This window comes from Microtus oregoni, unplaced genomic scaffold (assembly GCF_018167655.1).
Source record: "Microtus oregoni isolate MIOR12 unplaced genomic scaffold, Mior012 000074F_000, whole genome shotgun sequence".
Taxonomy (NCBI): Eukaryota; Metazoa; Chordata; class Mammalia; order Rodentia; family Cricetidae; genus Microtus; species Microtus oregoni.
Window position 1 is genome coordinate 1,145,765 of NW_024543987.1, and position 19,591 is coordinate 1,165,355.

Consider the following 19,591-nt stretch of genomic DNA (forward strand, 5'->3'; position numbering starts at 1 on the left):
AAAATGTTGAAATTAGGGCTGGTGAGATGGCTCAGTAGTTAAGAGTGCTGCCTGCTCTACCAGAGGTCCTGAGTTCAATTCCCAGCAACCACCTGGTGGCTCCCAACCATCTATAGTGAGATCTGGATCTAGTGCCCTCTTCTGGCCTGCTGGCGCCAGAACACTGCATACATAATAAATAAATAAATAAATAAATAAATAAATAAATCTTTAAAAAATGTTGAAATTAGTTCTAAGAAAGACTGAAGTCAGTCAGGGAACTGAATACACAGAGGGAAGAGACGAAGAAAAACAATACATCATAGATAGAACCCTGGTGAGAGAAGATCATTTGAGAGGTGGTTAGAAAAGAAGTATTTTGAACATTAAAAATAATGAAAATGGGTTGGCACAAGAGTTCAGTAGTAGGGCACCTGCTAGCATATACAAGACCCTAGGTTCAATTCTAATATCAGGAAACAGAAGAAAGAAAACAAAACCAAATTTACAACTGGTTGAATCACACTGATGATTTGATCAAGGAAAGTTCATTGTTTCAGAAAATACCAGCTAAAAAGCGAGGAAAGAAAGACAGACTAGAAGAAATCATCTCTTTAAATTTTTTAAAAGAATTTTTTTTTTTTGGTTTTTCGAGACAGGGTTTCTCTGTGGTTTTGGAGCCTGTCCTGGAACTAGCTCTTGTAGACCAGGCTGGCCTCAAACTCACAGAGATCTGCCTACCTCTGCCTCCTGAGTGCTGGGATTAAAGGTGTGTGCCACCACAGTCCGTCTTTTTTGTTTGTTTGTTTGTTTGTTTTTCGGAGATGTTTTAAAGGTAATTATTATTAACAGATTAGGAAATGTGGGCTCAGCTGGAATGAAAGTGAGACAACTGTAAGTCATCTGACTCAGTGAAATAGAGTACACGCAGTATAAGTGATCGAATAAACCACCAAGTTTAAACAACTAAGTATGGTGGCACACACCTGTAGTCTTATAGTCATTTAGAGGCTGATGTAGGATGAGTGAAAGCTTGAGGTTAGTCTACGATACTCACAGTAAGTTTCAGATCAGTCTTGACTACATAGTGAGACTCACAAAACTATAAAACCAAATCAAACCCCATCACAAAAACAAGAATTTAAGCAAAAAAACAGATAGAGGAATAAATTACTAAGTTATTAGCACAGTTCTAGGAGTAGACTAATTGTTATATAACTAAAGTACCAAAAGAACCACAGAACTAGTTTTAAATCCATTCAATTATCAATGACAATTTGCCTGGAAAAATTTGCCATGCCAATTGATCATTAAGTGTTATCTCTGAAAATTAGCAAATCAGAACAGCCTCATTCAACTAAACACACCAGGAATACCAACTTTATGTCTAAAAAAAACAGCAAAAATAAAAACAAAACACACACAGACACACACACACACACACAAATCCCAAAAAACAAAATCCAAACAAAATCAGACCAAAAGAGCATTGTTAGAGAAGTTCAGACAAGCAGATGAAATAACTAAGAAGAGAGATTTTATGTATGTGTGTGTGTATGCATGCACGTGCGTGCCAATAGTGTCAAACATTTTAGAAGAGAGAAATAAGGAGTAACTCTCATTCTCTCTTTCATACTAGTCATTAACAAAGTAAGAATACCGTAAGACATTATCCTACATCTGAAATTGTCATATTTATTTAAGCATTAATGCTATGCTTCCTTCATTAGAACAGAAGGACTGTGAGACACTGAAGGTCTTTTCAGTATTCTTCACATTGCAAAACCAGGATTGTAGCAAGAACTCTATTACTTGTTGAATGAATCTTACGAATGAACAATAGGATTAGCTTTCTGACAACTTGTCATGATTTAGCAACTAGAAGGTCATTGAAAACCAAATGAAGCCGGGCGGTGGTGGCGCACACCTTTAATCCCAGCACTTGGGAGGCAGAGGCAGGTGGATCTCTGGGAGTTCGAGGCCAGCCTGGTCTACCAGAGCTAGTTCCGGGACAGGCACCAAAAGCTACAGAGAAACCCTGTCTCGAAAAACCAAAAAAAAAAAAAAAAAAAAAAAAAAAAGAAAAGAAAAAAGAAAAAAGAAAGAAAAGAAAACCAAATGAAAATCAGTTTTAGTAGAGTGCTAGGGGTGAACAAATAGGCTAAGGAGTAAAAGAAGCTGAGAAATAATAAGAAAAAGCACAAACTACACTTAAAGAGGTTTTGTGTTGAAAGGATGAAAGAACTAATGCTACAGTAACTGTAAAGGAAAACCAGGTCAAAGAAAGAGCTTGGCTTTTCTTTTCAAACACTAGAGAACATTAGTTGAAATCAGGGGATGGGCAATGGAAGTTTGATAGTGAGAGTTCAGTGAAAATTCATTCATATAATATGCATTTTTTAACCTTTTTATTGTTCAGAATAACATGCCAAAGAAAACCTATCAAAACAAACAAATGCTCACCCAAAGCACACAGTTCAATAAATAGCTGTCTTGCCAAGAATGATGATAGATAGCATTGCCAGAAACTTCCATCCAACATAGTATTTTTTTTTTTTTTTGGTTTTTCGAGACAGGGTTTCTCTGTGGCTTTTTTTGGAGCCTGTCCTGGAACTAGCTCTGTAGACCAGGCTGGTCTCGAACTCGCAGAGATCAGCCTGCCTCTGCCTCCTGAGTGCTGGGATTAAAGGCGTGCGCCACCATCGCCCGGCCCAACATAGTATTTTTTTTATTTTGTTTCTATTTCTACCATCTGAATATAGACCTTAAAATATGCTTTAGTTTTGCTAGTTTGTAAACTTTATAAATAGAATCAGAGAATCAGTTCTTTTGGGTCTAAGCTTTATTTATTTAACTTCCTAGTAAGACTTATACAAATTCTTGCATGGAATTGTGACATGTTCATTTTCTTTGCTATATGGCATACTATATTCATATAAAGGCCTAGACCTGCTTTGGTATGGTTCCTAAGTCAAGACTTGTTTTAGTCAGGCATGGTGGTACATGCCAATAATCTCAATACTGAGGTTGAAGAATCACGAATTCACGACAAGCCTGGTTACATAGTGAGACCTTGTCTCAAAATACGAACAAAAAATAATTGTTTTATATTTTGTATAGCGTTGGATAAAAATACAATAAAGAACAATGTAATAAAGACTCAACTGTATGAATATATACCATTATCATAAATCCAGTCTAGATACTGATACAAATTGCACTGTTAACAATAATATTTTGAATATGTTTGTACTATTTCTTGAGTACCCTGACACATAAATGATAAATGCAAGCCTAGGAGTAGGATAAATAGAGAAAGGCATACACACATGATTTGTCTCCATTTTGAAGCATTTATTTTGAAATCTCACCAACACATGTTCATTTGGGAATACTTACTTAAGAATCATAGTCATTGTTTCTTTACGATCTTTTCCTTGGAAAGGTAGTGTACCAGTGAGCATTTCAAACTACAAAAAGTTAAAACAGAGGTATTAGCCAATAAGTATAAAATTTCAAGTCCAGAAGGTTAAAAGTAAAAACCCTCCTCTTCTTAATTATAACTAGATCTTCTAAAATTGCTACCTATAGAAAGTCCTTTTCTCCTTTTCTCTTGTTTAAAACTGCATCAAATCACTCTATTGTAGTGATATTTAATATGCAAGCTGTTCTATAATACATTATAGTTTTTAAAGTAAACACCTATGTTTCTACTATATTTACTACTGAATTTCTTGATAACTCATAAAATATAAATAACCAAACTATTTTATTCTGCAGAAATCAATTATGGGGCTGGAGAGATGGCTCAGTGGTTAAGAACATTGCCTGCTCTTCCAAAGGTCCTGAGTTCAATTCCCAGCAACCGCATGGTGGCTCACAACTATCTGTAATGAGATCTGGTGCCCTCTTCTGGCTGCAGACATACCTGCAGACAGAATACTGAGATTACTGTATACATAATAAACAAATCTTTAAAAAAAACCTGATAATTCCTTTAAACAAAGAAATCAATTATGTTTTAAATGGCATTTTTATTACTTTATAAATAATACCAATCAAAATTCCCACTTCATCTCCTCCTCCCACTTCCCTCCTGCTCTCCCCCACTCCCTTCCCCCACCCCCTTCCAGTCCTAAGAGAGGGCAAGGCACCCTGCCCTGTGGGAAGTCCAAGGCCCTCCCCACTACATCCAGGCTTAGGAAGGTATACATCCAAAGAGACTAAGATCCCAAAATTTAAATGGCATTTTTTTTTTTTTTTTTTTTTTTTTTGGTTTTTCGAGACAGGGTTTCTCTGTGGTTTTGGAGCCTCTCCTGGAACTAGCTCTTGTAGACCAGGCTGGTCTCGAACTCACAGAGATCCGCCTGCCTCTGCCTCCCGAGTGCTGGGATTAAAGGCGTGCGCCACCACCGCCCGGCTTAAATGGCATTTTTAAAGTGTAAATATGTGACTAGTCTAACAGACTGCCAATTTCCTATTAAGCTTTTTTTTTCCCCTCGAGACAGGGTTTCTCTATAGCTTTGGAGTTTATCCTGGAACTAGCTCTTGTAGACCAGGCTGGCCTCAAACTCACAAAGATCTGCCTGCCTCTGTCTCCCGAGTGCTGGGATTAAAGGCCACCGCTCAGCCCTATTAAGCTTTTTAAAGGGTTATTTCTTTTCTTTTCTTTTTTTTTTTTTTTTTTGGTTTTTCGAGACAGGGTTTTTCTGTAGCTTTGGAGCCTGTCCTGGGACTCCCTTTGTAGACCAGGCTGGCCTCGAACTCACAGAGATCCGCCTGCCTCTGCCTCCTGAGTGCTGGGATTACAGGCGTGTGCCACCACCACCCGGCTGTTTTTTAAAGGGTTATTGCCAACAGATTTATCTAAGAGGCTTTTGCAAAGAATAAACATTATTAATGCTTTTGGGCTTTTCTAACACAAAGTTGTTATTTATAAAGTTCATGCTTGAGAACTGCCAAATCAAGTTAACAAATGACACCTCCAAACTCCCACTCTCCTAATGATTTAGATTTTGCATTGGGCTGTATTCACATATATTTTAGGGTACAAGCAGCTCATGGGTTGCAAGTTGAACATATACTATAGAAAAATCAAAGGAAATATATTTGGCCTTTTCAAATTAGGATGAGATAGAAGCAACCAGTAGGTTCTCTAATCCTACCTTTCAGGCAATCATTTTATTTGGTTATTTAGTATTAATAATAGAAAATATTGAAAATCAAAGCACTAGCTTTTCCCTCATAATATGCCCTGCTAACTCTCACTTGAAAAACAAAAGAACTTCCACCCCTAAAAAGTCAAGCCTTACCATCAACACACCGAAAGACCACCAGTCAGCACTCTGAGTATGACCTCTCCGGTTGACTACTTCTGGAGCCATATATTCCACAGTTCCACAAAAAGAATAAGCCTTCTTTTCATGGTCAATAGACTCCTTACTTAGGCCAAAATCTGCCAAAATAAATACTGAATTAATAAATATCTGAAGTATTTTACATAAATTTTAACTCTGAATTCTAATACTTATTTATAATTAGGAATATTAGCCTAAAATTTTAAGTTAACTGCTTAATTTTTTAAATCATAATCAACCTTAAAAGAAATATAAGAAAGAATATTTTAATAAAATGAGGACTTTTACCAGTTAACTTGATGTGACCTTCTTCATCAAGAAGTATGCTGAAAAAAAAAAAGTCAGAAAATGTCTTTAAAGTACTCTACACTGAGACATACAGAAGCTGAAACTGAAACTACTCAACCATCAGCTGACCACACTTACTCTAAAGAGTTACTTTAAGCCATGAGTAACAGCTGAAGAGGCTATCCTTTTCCATGGTGCTTTCTCTAATGCTCTTCTATTGAGGTGACCTGTCTAAATCTCCTTGTCCATGCATACTAAACATATGAAGTAAATCTTCAATCTAAATTCTTTCTTTCTGAGACAGGATCACACCTGAACTCAAGGCTTTCCTTCTGCTTCAGTCTTCCCTGGGATTGTAAGAGTACACTATTCTACCTGGCTCCTCTGGGTAATTATTATAACCTCAAAATAAAAGAGAAATATTAAAAAATTCTAAAAATATTTGTTGAATGAAGTCAGTCTATAGAGGGTTTAAAAAGGCATTCCTAATAATCCTTGCTTCTTTAGTAAAACGGATGTATAAAGGCACAGAGGAAGAGAATATATGGGTATTTATTGAGTTATTTGGGTCATCATGAGGAACATCTGAAAAAGATCACCTAAGTATGTAGTTTGGACAGACCATTTTTTTGGGGGGGGTCCTTTCTTCCTTCTTTCTCCCAAATATGACATCCCAACCACAATTTCTCCTCCCTCTCTCCTCTCCTTCCAGTCCTTCCCCCAACGTCCCTCTCCCCTAGATCCACTCTTCCTTCTTTCCTTCAGTAAAGGGCAGACCTCCCAGGGATATCAACTGAACACAGCCTAACAAGCTACAATAGAACTAGGCACATACCCTTATATTAAGGCTGGATGAGGCAAGCCAGTAGGAAGAAAAGGTTTCCAAAAGCTGACAAAAGTCAGAGACACCACAACTCCCACTGTTAGGAGTCCCCCAAGAACACTATACTACACAACCATAACATGTATGCAGAGGACATAGGTCAGACCCATACAGGCTCCCAGATTGTTAGTTCAGTCTCTGTGAGCCCCTATAAGCCCAGGTTCATTGATTCTGTGGGCCATTTTCTTGTGGTGTCTTGGACCCCTGGCTCCTACAATCCTTACTTGTCCTCTTATACTATGCCTAATGTTTGGCTGTGAGTCTCTCCATCTTTGAGCAGTTAACTTTTGTGGGGGGTAATGGCAAAGTATGGAGCCACAGGAAGGACTAAATACTAAGCTATAAACCCATACTTGTATTTTGGGAAGGCATGCTAGTATACTAACTTGAAAACTCAAATAATAAGCTATCCTATAATATAGGCATTTCCTTACTTTTAATATGAACTAAAAGGAAATCAAACTTGGACAGAAAAATTAACTTTTTAATTATTCCTTTTATTTTTGAGACTATAATTACATCATTTCCCCCTTGCCTTTGCTCCCTACCCCCAAACCTCTCATATACCTGTCTTTCAAACTCATGACCTCTTTTTTCTCATTTACTTCATTTTATTTTATTTTTGGGTTTCCAAGGGTTTCACTGTATAGCTCTGGCTGCCCTAGAACTCACTTTGTAGACCAGGCTGGCCTCGAACTCACAGAGATCTGCTTGCCTCTGACTCTTAAGTGCTGGGATTAAAGGCATGTACAACCACTGCCAGCTTTTCGTTAATTTTTACTGCATGCATATATTTATATATGCATATATTCCTAATATAACCTCTTCAGTCTGTATAATGTTACTCGTATACATATTTTCAGAGCATATCATTTGGCTTTGGATAATCAATTGGTGTACTATTTCCTAGATAAGACTATTTCTCCTCTTCTCAGGATTCCTTAGTTTCCTGTAGTTCTTTGTGCAGGGATGAGGCAGGCCTCTTGGGCTTTCTCCTGTTCAAGTTAGTCACCAGCTTTCTTAATATAGCAATACAAACATAATTTTACACTGGAGTTTAGCACTAAGAATAATTTACAAGGGACATATTTTTCAAGTCACTTTCATATCAAGCTACTTACTAGGAAAAATTACTCTTAAATATATTTATTTATGAAGCAGTCCAGTATATTTAGGGGACATAAAAGACACTAATAAGGGTCAGAGAGATAACTCAGTGGGTGAAAGTGCTTGCTATGCAAGCCTGATGATGGTCTAAGTTTGATGCCTGGAACCTACAGTGGAAAGAAAGAACTGAGTCCTACATGCAGTTGTCTTCTGATCTCTATACAAGTGCCGAAGAACATGCATTTACACACATACACACACACACACACACACACACACACACTTACTTACTAAATAAACAAAGACACTAATTGGATGGTGGAAATATGGCCCTTTCTATTTAATAAATAGAAGACAATTCTAAAAACAAGACAAATCTCAATCTTCAAGTTATTCTTAGTAATTCTGAGAGTTATAAAGAGAAAATCTGGATTTAAAACAATGTATCACTTATACTTTCCAGATCAAATATATTTTTTAAAAAGATTTTTTTGTCATTAGTATATAAAACAAGCAAATTTCTAAAATAAAAAAATGCTCATATTTGCCTTTGAAAGAAATATTCAACTAATGTTCTCAGCTATTAATGAATACTATAAATATTTTATTATAACAATTTTAATTTAAAAGAACCTAGAAAGCTGATGGGAATAGTGACTTAAGTCTTTAATCTCAGCATTTGGGAGGCAGAGGCAAGCATATCTCAATAATCTTTGTGAATTAAAAGCCAAACTACATGAAAAATATATATAAAATGTAAGAAGCATGATAGTTTCTAAATGATCCCTTTACAGGCTTTCATACGAGCACATCCTTTATCAACTTCAAGTAAGTAGTATTTAAAATACTCAGTTAAAATTCAGGTGTGGTGGCATAGAACCACACTCAGAACACTTAGGAAGTGGAGGCAGGAGGCTTAAGAGTTCAGGCCCAGTTCTGGCTACATAGTCAGTCAGTCCAAGGCTAGCCTGGACTATGTAAGACTGTTAAAAACAAAACCCCAAAGGCCAAAGGCCAAAGAGTAAGAAAATTAGTAATGGTTATTGCTTTATATACTAAGAAGCAACGAATTTTATGTTTTAAAATATTTATTTATTTATTATGTATACAGCATTCCTTCCATGTATGTCTGCAGGCAGAAGAGGGCACCAGACCCCATTACAGATGGCTGTGAGCCACCATATGGTTGCTGGGAATTGAACTCAGGACCTTTGGAAGAACAGTCAGTGCTCTTAACCTCTGAGCCATCTCTCCAGCCCCCGAATTTTATGTTTTTAATTTTTGATTTATTTTCTGTATATGGATATTTTGCCTACATGTATGTATGTGCACCATGTACATGCCTATTGGTTATGGAGACTAGAAGAGGCCACTGGATACTCTGAGACTGGAGTTACAGATGATTGTGAGCCTCCATGTAGGTGCTGAGAATCAAACCTGGGTTCTCATGAAGAGCAGTAAGTGCTTTTAACTCCTGAGCCAAATTCCCAGCCAAACATGCTTTGTTTTTTGAAATGGGTTCTGGCTATGTTGCACAGGCAGGTCATGAACTCAAGTGATGTTCTCACCCTAGCTTTCTGTGTAGTAGGTTTACTACAGACATGTGGATCTCACCTCAATAAAGCTGTTTAAAAATTTTAAAAATAGGGGCTGGAGAGATGGCTCAGCGGTTAAGAGCACTGACTGCTCTTCCAGAGGACCCGGGTTCGATTCCCAGCACCCACATGGCAGCTCACAACTGTCTGAAAATGCAGTTCCATGAGATCTGACACCTTCACACCAACGAACATAATAAAGTTAAATAAATAAAAAGTTTTTAAAAAAAAATTTAAAAATATTCTTTATAGAGCAAATTATACAAAATATATAATAATATATATATATATATAAAATAATATCAGTTTATTGATGAGTGCCAATATAAGAGCTGTGGAAAATTTGCTTGTAACATTTAAAATTAGAAATTTCAAGAGTAAATTTTCTTTCTTTCTGTTTTTTTGTGATAGGGTCTCTCTATGTAGTCCTACCTGTCCTCGAGGTTGCTATGTATACCAGGGTGGCCTCAAAGATCCACCTAGCTATGTCTACCAAGTGCTGGGGATAAAGGTATGCTTCACTGTGGATGGCAAAAAAGATATTTCAAGCCCAGTGTTGTTGGCACATGCCTTTAATCCCAGCACTTGGGAGGGAAGCAGAGGCAGGTGGATCTCTGTGAGTTTGAGGCCAGACTGGTTTACATCGTGAGTTCTAGGACAGCCAAAATAGGACTGTTTCACAGAGAAATCCTGTATCTAAAAAACAAACAAAAAAGATATTTCCAATAAATGGTATTTTGGAGAAAGGGTTAGCTCTATACCATTCTTCACAGAGCTAAGTAAAAAAAGAAGAAACAGTATAATTAGGAGAAAAATATTATCATGCGATTGGGAAAAACTCTTCAACCAATAAGTCTTTGGAGAAAACACAAAAGATTAGTTGACCCAATCAGACAAAAAAAAAATACGTGTGGATTAAAACAATGTAAATACATTTTAAATGAAAAGATTTGTAAATATATGTGAAATGATTAAAGTTCTCTCTTTTGCCAGGGAAGTTGTGGTGCACGCCTTTATTCCCAGCACTTGGGAGGCAGAGGCAGGCGGATCTCTGTGAGTTTGAGGCCAGCCTGGCCTATAGAGCTAGTTCCAGGACAGACAGGGATACATAGAAAGACCCTGTCTCAAAAGAATGAAAGTGAAAGTAAATCTCAAAGTAAATGAAAATAGATTAGCCGGGCGGTGGTGGCGCACGCCTTTAATCCCAGTACTTGGGAGGCAGAGGCAGGCGGATCTCTGTGAGTTCGAGACCAGCCTGGTCTACAAGAGCTAGTTCCAGGACAGGCTCCAAAACCACAGAGAAACCTTGTCTCGAAAAACCAAAAAAAAAAAAAAAAGAAAATAGGTTAACAGTGTTGTTTAACAAAGATTTTACAAGCTTAAGATCATCTAGTGTTTGCAGACGTGAAGCACAGTACTATAATGAAGTGCTGTGGATGGAGATCTGTGAAGTCATTGTATTTTATGACCCCTATACAGCTGGATCATACTAAATTCAATATAATAGCACGGCTCCTTACTTTTCTGGTTTTAAGTCTCTATAGATTATTCCCAGGCTATGCAGATGATCTAAAGCAAGTGCAAGTTCAGCCAAGTAGAATTTGACATCTTCTTCTGTGAACATCACCTAAAACAAAATAATATTCCCAAATTTATTTTCTTCTTATGTCTACGATTTTTATGTGAGGCTCTATGTAAGACTTTAAATATTCAATTTGTAAATATGTTAATCAGATATAGATTTAGTTACAATTTACTTGTGAAAGAAATTTGCAAAATGGCCTAATCAGTTAAGTATAATCACTTGCTAAATGGTAATTATGCTTTGTTGCAGCAATGATTGTTTAGCATATTAACATTTTAGAAATGAAAATAATCTTGAGAATAAATGCTGAATTGATAGTACCAATTATTAAGGATGTTTATTGAAACATTATCAATTCTGAAAAAAAAAAAAGACTACAACAGTATCGGGGTTAAGACAAATCCTCCATGTAAAGTGCTGCTTTAAGTATAGTCAAAAGATAGGAAAATAATTTTTTTGACTCAGTTTCTTGAATGAAAGAATTTTATGTTATAAGAGAGTATGAATACATGCAACATTGAAATAACAAAGTTTTACTTGAAATAGGATCAGTAGAAATAAATTAAAAATAGATGTTAATTATATACCTCTTTGGATAAACGTGTAAACAAATCTCCTCCCCTGAGAAAATCCAAAATAAGATACAACTTCCCTTCAGTTTGAAAAGCTGAATGAGGAAACAAAATTTCTGTTTAAACCATTGTAGTTTACTTTTTAGGCTTATATTAAATCAATTCATTCATAAATGAATATTATTTTTAGCAAATAAGTGATAACAGAAATCTAAACTTATTTCTACATAGAAGAAAACATTGATTCTCTTAGTTTCAATGAGGAAATGTCAAATATAGTGTGTCCTATCAGGGAACAAAATTTTCTACAGGCAAGACTTCCCTCAAGAATGCTACCATTCTAAATGTGATCAGTAAGAAAAACTCACACCAGAAAGATATCTTTAACCATGAGCTATCATACAAAACTATGCCACAGAGGTGGGTTCATTAGATTTAATGACATAGTACAAGGATTTTAAAAAACTTTAACATTGAGAAATAGCACTTGACTTCCAGAGAAAAAGAAAGGTAGGTGATAGAAGTTTTAGGATGCTGATATTGGGCCTCTTCCTCACCTTCAGTTTGCGCTAACACATAAATACTATAAAGTGGTGGTGCAGTGTTATATATCTCTATATATTTTAGTGTATCTGAATATACTCTGGGGGAGAGGGAATAGAGGTGAAGGGATAAGGTGAGAGGTGGTTCAAAACTTACCATAATGCAATTTGACAATGAAAGGATGATTGACTTCTACCAAGATATCACGCTCCATTTTTGTCCGAACACGGTCTCGAACTATAAAGGAGTGAGTGCACATATGATACAATGCAAGTATTTTCAAAGGTAATATTAAAAGAAATTCTTTTTAGATTGCATTTTAAGTTAAATTTTGCTGATGTGCATAAAATACAATTTTTTTATTGATGCTGAGTTTTTAAAATCTAGAAAAATAACTTTTGCTACATTACCTAATCAAAAGCCAACTATGTATATTTATAAACCTTAAGCTCCAAGTTAAAAATATATTAGTATTGGGTCTAGAAGCATTTTAGTTGAAGTTGTGGAAAATGGTAAAAAGCATGTGAGTTTTTTAAAAGACAAGACATTTCATGAAATATTAAAACAATAACCTGAAATAGGTTTTAATACTTTTACTAACCCCATCACCTCAACAAATGTTCACAAAGTATCTATAAAATGTGGCAGACTTGGTAAAGGATAGATATATCCCAAGCCAAAGTGGTCTTTGAGGGAGGGAGAAAAGAGGAGGGGTAGATTGGAAATGTACAGCTGAAAGAGCCAAAGGTTTAGTTTTGCTTTGTTTTTTTTTAAATTAAAAGATATTGATTCTAATTTGTATAATCATGAGTAAGTTACTTATTTAAACTCTCTGGGATTCTAGAATCTCAGCTACCTTTCAGGTATAAAATTGTACCTTTGATGTAATTGTGATTACCTGGATAAACGTTAATACCTAAAGCCTGTGTGTATGAAGTATTCAAATAATGGACTATTGTTATTATACCAAAAGGCAGTAGTGTGAATATGTCTAATGGGCAGTTTATTACCAGTGTTAAGTATTACTGGAGTCAGAGAAAGGCAAGATCAGTTTTACTTATAGAGAAAGACTAGAAGTCTAGAAGAAGGAGCAGGGTTAGGATATAAGCTCTAAGACTCTTCTACTTGGATTGCCCAGTTGGATGGGAAAGGCAGGTTCTACAAAAGACCAAGTATGGAGTACCAACACCTGAACAGACATGGAAGCATAAATGATGACTTAGGAGGAGCCGTATCAGTGTAGAAACAAAGGTTCACTATAGGGGACATGGTATATGGAGGATCCAGATTCACAACAAATTAAAATACTGGGAAGAATTTGGGTTTGTGGCAAAACACCTTTCTAGAAACAAACATTTCCTGAGTAAAGCCTAGGCACTAGAGCTAGAGTAAACTCAAAGGCTTGAATACAGTGGGGACAAGAACTAAGTAAATGATCAGAAAACATTCTTAAAGCCGGGTGTAGTGGCATGTGTCTAAGCCAGGTGTAGTAGCATGTGTTTGTAATCACAGCATGTTGGCGGTGCAGGCAGGAGCATTAGATGTTCAAAGTTATTCTCAGCTATGTAGTTAGCTTGAGACCAGCCTGGGTTTCAGTAGACTCTGTCTCAAAAAGCCAAACTGAACCAAAACAACAACAAAAAAGTTCAAAGTTTCTGTTAGTGATTAGGTCGAAGAAAGATGGGGTGCGTGTGTGCGGGGAAACTTGAGTTGGTTTTACTATTAATTCAAGAGAACCACAGATATTTAAAACATAGAAAAAGACCTCTGGGAAACAAACCCCAGTGAGAGATGGCTCAGTGGGCAATGGTACTTACTACTAAGCTTGATGACCTGACTTTGATCACTAGGACCCATGGTGGATGAAGAGAACAAACTCTAGTAAGTCATTCTCTGAATATGAGAAGGAATAAGAAGGAATGCTGTTTGTGTCTCCAAGACTATATATAGAAAATTGTTTTATATAAGGATGCATTGATGCATAAAGTCTTTTTTTTTTGGCTGACAGACCACCATAGCAGGACAAAATTCACCATTTATTTAATCTAATGTCATTAACTTCTAGTTGACCCCACTCAGGGTATTAGTAGGAACTTTGATTTGGAAAGACTTCTGGGTAAACATGGGTATTCTGCTAATTATTTCTAAAACCCCACTAAAGTGAAACTAATAGAAAAATGGCAGTAGCAAGCTCTTATTTGCAAGGGGTATGTTTTAGGACTCTTCATGGACACCTAAAACCACCCAAATACCAAACCTGCAGATACATACCTATGATAAAATATAATTTACACATCACACACAGTAAGAAATAGATAAAAATAAATAATAAAATTTCTTTGAGCAGTCAGGGTTCCCTGAGAGGAGTGGGGGGAGGGGGAGAAGGGTGGGAGGAGGGGGAGAAAGGTGGGAGGAGGGGGAGGGAAATGGGAGGCTGGGAGGAGGCGGAAACTTGTTTTTTTTTCCTTTTCTCAATAATAAAAAAAAAGTTCTTTAAAAGTGTTCTCATTCTCAGTCACTTTTTTCCCTCCCAAAACATCTTACTGAAATTTTAGCTTTTCACTTAAAATAAGCTCTTTATGACTTTGTTTTGGCATGTCTGAATTACCAACATCATTAATTTTGTGTTTTGAATAAATTATTACCATAAGTTTTGTTTGAAATTTCCTAGAAAACATGAGACAAAAATAAAAACAAAACAAAACAAAAAACAAGAAAGGGCAAATATAATAAAATTTAGGGAATCATCCAGAAAGCACAACATACTCAAAACTAGGTTTTATGAAATAGAGAACACATGACAAAAAACTTTCACAAAACTTGAAAATATGAGTCCCTAGACTGAAAGGAACCACCCCATATTTGGTATGATGAAAATTTATATCATGCATTCAAAGATATTGCTTCATAAATTTCAGGACACAAAGATAAAGAAGATTTTATCTATAGACTTCCGGAAAGGAAAAGTTGCTAACACACAAAGGACTGGCAATCAGAATGGAAATAACCTTCGTCATTGGAACACGGGAAACAAGAAGACAATGGAAACTGTACTTTCAAATATCTGAGGGAAACTTATTTGTGACCTAGAATTGTAAACCCGATCAAGTTATAAATTCAGTAAAGGGGCAGAATATACTTTCAGACATGCTACATGACACAAATTTTACCATTCAGTTGTCTTTTCTGTAGTAGCTACTAGGAAATACATATAACCCAAACTAGAAGGTATACTGAGGTAAAGAAACCAGAAAAAGGAAATAGAGCAAAGATATAAAGGATACAAGTCCCACTGGACTATTTCATTCAGTTACGATCAATTTTTAAAGCACAAATAATGAGAACATTGCTGGGAAGATGTGGACATGAAAACTGTATAGGTGGCAGTATAAAGGAACTAAATCCTAAAATCATCCATGTTGTGAAGTAAACAGATTAGAGCTCCAAATGAAAACAATCAAAGAATTGCAAAGATAAACATGGACTGTGAAAGTAAATGTGAGAAGCAGCAAGTCAGCAACTCTGGAAGGGTCAAGAATTAGGATAGGCAGGGAGATGGAGTCGAGTATAACTGTCTTATATAACAAAAATTTCATAAAAATAAGGTACATATTTAAGAACACATCCAAAATTATCTAGAAGTCTACAATTCTATAACTCTGATGTTTACACACACATTCTAGAATTTCCTTCCATAGCTTATATCTATATAATTTTACATACTTGTGATAGCCCAATGTGTTATAATTTTATTTATGTTTTTACTAATTTCCATAATCATATGTAAAACATTAATTTTCATTTCATGTGTATGAGTGGTTTGCCTGCATGTATGCCTGTTACCACATCCATGTAGCTCCTTTTGGATTCTCTGGAACTACACTTAGACAGTTACGAGCTGCCTTATGGATACGGGGAATTGAACCTGGACCCTCTGAAAAGCAGCAAGTGCTCAACAACATTTTATTTAATCATATTTTATACTAATTATAATACCATAATTTTTCCCAGCATTCCTTTTTCAACAGCTATGAATTTTTTCATATGTCAATGTTTCTGTGAATATTTTCAAGAGTAGGAACTCATTTTGTAAGGCTATTTTCTGAGGCTAATTCAGCAGCATTAATGACAACTTTGTACTTAATGCAAAACTGCTTTTCAATGATGCTGCCATTACATGAAATGACTCAGTATTGGTTAGTATGCATTTTTCTTAAAATGCATATTATTTAATATGTATTTTTGTTTAAGCAATAATCATTTCCTCAAAGATTTTTAAAAATTATTATTTTATTGTTTTTTTTTTCTGCCTGCATGTATATTTATGCATCACTTGCATGTGATTAGTGGCCACAAAGGCCAGAAGAGGGCAGTAGAGCCTCTGGGACTGGAGTTGTAGATGGTTGTGAGCCACCATGTAGATACTGGGAACTGAACCTGGGTCCTCTGAAGAGCAGCCAGTGCAATTAACCACTGAATCATCTCTCCAGTCCCCACTCAAAAGATTTATCTTCCTAAATAAGCTTTATTCAAAGTCCTTTACATAAGGTTGTAAAAGTATGTCTTATTAACTCCTACTGGCACACCACTATTTTTACATTCATTGGAATTCTATGGCAAGGAAGAGATTTCTCTTCTTCTTCATTAACTATAGATTCTTAGTTAATAAGCATTTAATATGCTTAATAAACTGTTATTACTAATAATTATTGCAGAGGTCAAAGCACCCTAGAGACAACTCCATATATATATAATGTTTTTCTGTGTGACAGTGTGTATATGTGATAAATGTATGTGTTGTATGTATATACATGTGTATGTGTGTGCATGTGTGTGTGCTTATGTGTGATTGTGTGTGTGTGCTTATGTGTGTTTGTAGGCCAAAGGAGGATGTCAGGTGTCCTACCATTCCCCTACCTTAATGCCTTGAGACAGGATCTCTCAGTAAACCTAGAGTTAGCTAACTCCAGATATCCTTCTGTCTCTGCCCTAGAGAGTGCTGTGCTTACAGGCATATATGTGGCTACACTGGGCTTTTGTGGGGGTGGTAGGATCCCAACTTGGCTCCTTACACTTTCCCAGCAAGTGTTACAAACTAACACATCTCTTCAGTCCCTCAACTTCTTATAATAATACAATATTTGAAGCACACATTTATCTGTTCCCTAGAGAAACTATTTTACAATATATAAAATGTTAACTTTAAAAAATATTTATGTGCACAGCAAAATTTTGCATGTATTTCTGGGTACCATATGTGTGACCAATAGCTGAGGAGTCCAGAAAATAGAATTGGATTCCCTCTGAGTAGAGTTACAGCTGCTCGTGAGCCACCAGGTGGGTGGTGGGAATAGAACCCAGATTCTCAAGAATAACCATTGATCTTAATCACTGAGTTCTCTCTGTGTCACCTACAAATTTTTATTGTCGATTTGCTTGTTGAAATTTGCAAATCTCCTTCTGAGGTTTGACATTAAAATATTATGAAATTCAGATAGGATGAAGTTTGTTATGGTGTAAGACTTAAGAGAAAAGTAGACTAATTGTTTTTCAAGTAGCTAAACAACTTGAGAAACCATTACTTCATTTCCCATTGTTCTATTTACTGGCTTTAGCAGGCAGAACAGTAGGTACTCAACACCTGTGACAGATATAGTGAAATTTAATATCTATTTTGGCATTTTGTTGGACTGATTTATGTTTGCATTGCTTTCTCCATTATCACTGTGTAAACAAGCGTTAACATTAGACAGAACTATTCCCGTCTCATTTTTCTTTAAGGTATGTTTTTTTTTTTGGCTAAGTTTTAAGAATTCAACTGGAATCTGGATGTTCAGCTAATGAATTTGAAAGCTAAAGAAGTACAGGATCAACAGCTTTGTCTCATAAGGAATTGGATATTTATCTCCATTTTTAGTATCTTAAGTTTCCAGTTTTATAGTTTCCTTCAAATATTATATACAACATAAATCTTGTTAAATATAAGAAAACAAGAAACTTCTCTTGCTTTTGTGAACCAACTGTCAGAGTTTCATGTATGTGATTTCACAACATAGGATTCAGGTGTATAAAATTTTAAAAAGAAGGGACTAAGAAGGAAGGTGCTGAAAAACTTTAGTTGACCAATCCTAGCAAGAATCAAGTAGTGTCAATGCTACAGAAGTAAGGACTACACGGGATAGAAAATGTATTCAGGAAAAGGAGCAAGAAAATGAAAGCAAAGGAGGATGTTTTTGTAGAACATGGTGAAATTTCATGGCATGATGATAATATCCACACTGAGTGACCAGAAATAATAAATGATCAATACAAATATTCTCTTAGATATTTTAATGCTTTTCAAATTACATGTAAATTTAAGGGAAACAAAGCTGACATTGTGAATCAATGCCTAAACTATCTAGAATCTAGAGATATGGCAAATAAGAAATGTCATTAAATAAAAGGATAATTTAAGTATTTAAACATCTCTGTATAGATCTTCTAAATGTCTTTTTACCTATCAGACCCAAATCCTACATTATGTTTTCTTAAATCACTGACTCAGAATCATCTTTGGAGACCAAAAGTCAAGAAGACAAAATCCTAAAGAATTAATGCTATTTTGCATCTAGGTGATTAGTATGTTTTCCAAAAAATTCAAATAATTTTCAGATGACTCAAACCCAGTTTTAATCTTCTCAAAATCTACTTGCCTAAAGTCCAAGATGAATTGATAATCCTTTTCTAAGCAAGTCCTGTTCTCAAGCCATATGATTCTTAGCCTAGTAAGAAAGTCATTGGAAGTCAGTCTAAATTTAAAGCTGTTAACAGGACCCAATTCAGAATCTAAGTGGCTTCAGGATCACATGAGCTCTACAGAGACCTTTCAGCTTGTTTAGACTACATAAACATGGCAAATAGCAGCAGCACTTACCTTTCAGTGTGGCCTTCTTTAATACCTTCATGGCATAAAGCTGTCTAGCATCAGAGCCTGAGATTTTTTTAACTAAGAACACCTATATTGAAATGACAGAAAATAAACATTACAAAGAATCACAAAATTCCTTTATTATAGTAAGAACCCATTATATATAAATATATTCTAACATATTATAAATGCATTTTATCCAAAATATTATCAATTATTAAAAAAGTTATAAACAGTAGTTATAGATTGACATTTCAATATAGGTGACTGATTCTTTTTTTCATTTTGTGGTTTGCCAGTTCTAAAGGAGCATGTAATATATAGAATAAGACAAAAAAGTCTTTCAACTATAAATATAGCACCTAGAAAACAGCCCCACACATTCACAGCATACCACACGAGATGGTGGCTCTGCTTTATCAAAACAAAATTCTTTTGAGTCCCTCAATTTTTCTGAGTGTTGGGGTGTAACCTGGGATTCTATTCACCCTGGGCAATCACTCTACTGCTAAGCAATAGGCCCAGTCCCATACCACAAATCTGTTTTCTGTTAGTTTTTTTTTTTTAATTTGATTTATCTTCTCCATTACCTTCTTGTCACTTTCCCCTTTCTAACTAGTTTTCCTTCTACTGTCATGTCTCTTTTTAATGGTGACCCAATGAACTTAACTAGGGTTGCTTACAGGAGCATGGGCAAATTACTAGTGACTATACACTGAAGAAAATGTCCCTCCCTTCCTGAGCTACCATTAACTGTCTATGAATCCTCAAG

General features: G+C 35.7%; 1 protein-coding gene across 7 annotated transcripts in view; it reads right to left on the minus strand.

The window, feature by feature from the left end:
* Window positions 1–19,591, minus strand: part of LOC121441175 (ribosomal protein S6 kinase alpha-3) — a 120,596-nt gene that overhangs the window by 37,647 nt on the left and 63,358 nt on the right. For all 7 annotated transcript variants that reach the window (XM_041642298.1, XM_041642300.1, XM_041642297.1 and 4 more), the window contains 7 exons: window positions 18,826–18,907; window positions 12,066–12,146; window positions 11,382–11,461; window positions 10,730–10,836; window positions 5,625–5,662; window positions 5,292–5,434; window positions 3,379–3,449 (listed from right to left, as the gene is read on the minus strand). In XM_041642298.1, the coding sequence (XP_041498232.1) occupies window positions 3,379–3,449; window positions 5,292–5,434; window positions 5,625–5,662; window positions 10,730–10,836; window positions 11,382–11,461; window positions 12,066–12,146; window positions 18,826–18,907 (602 nt within the window). The remainder of the gene's footprint in view (window positions 1–3,378; window positions 3,450–5,291; window positions 5,435–5,624; window positions 5,663–10,729; window positions 10,837–11,381; window positions 11,462–12,065; window positions 12,147–18,825; window positions 18,908–19,591) is intronic.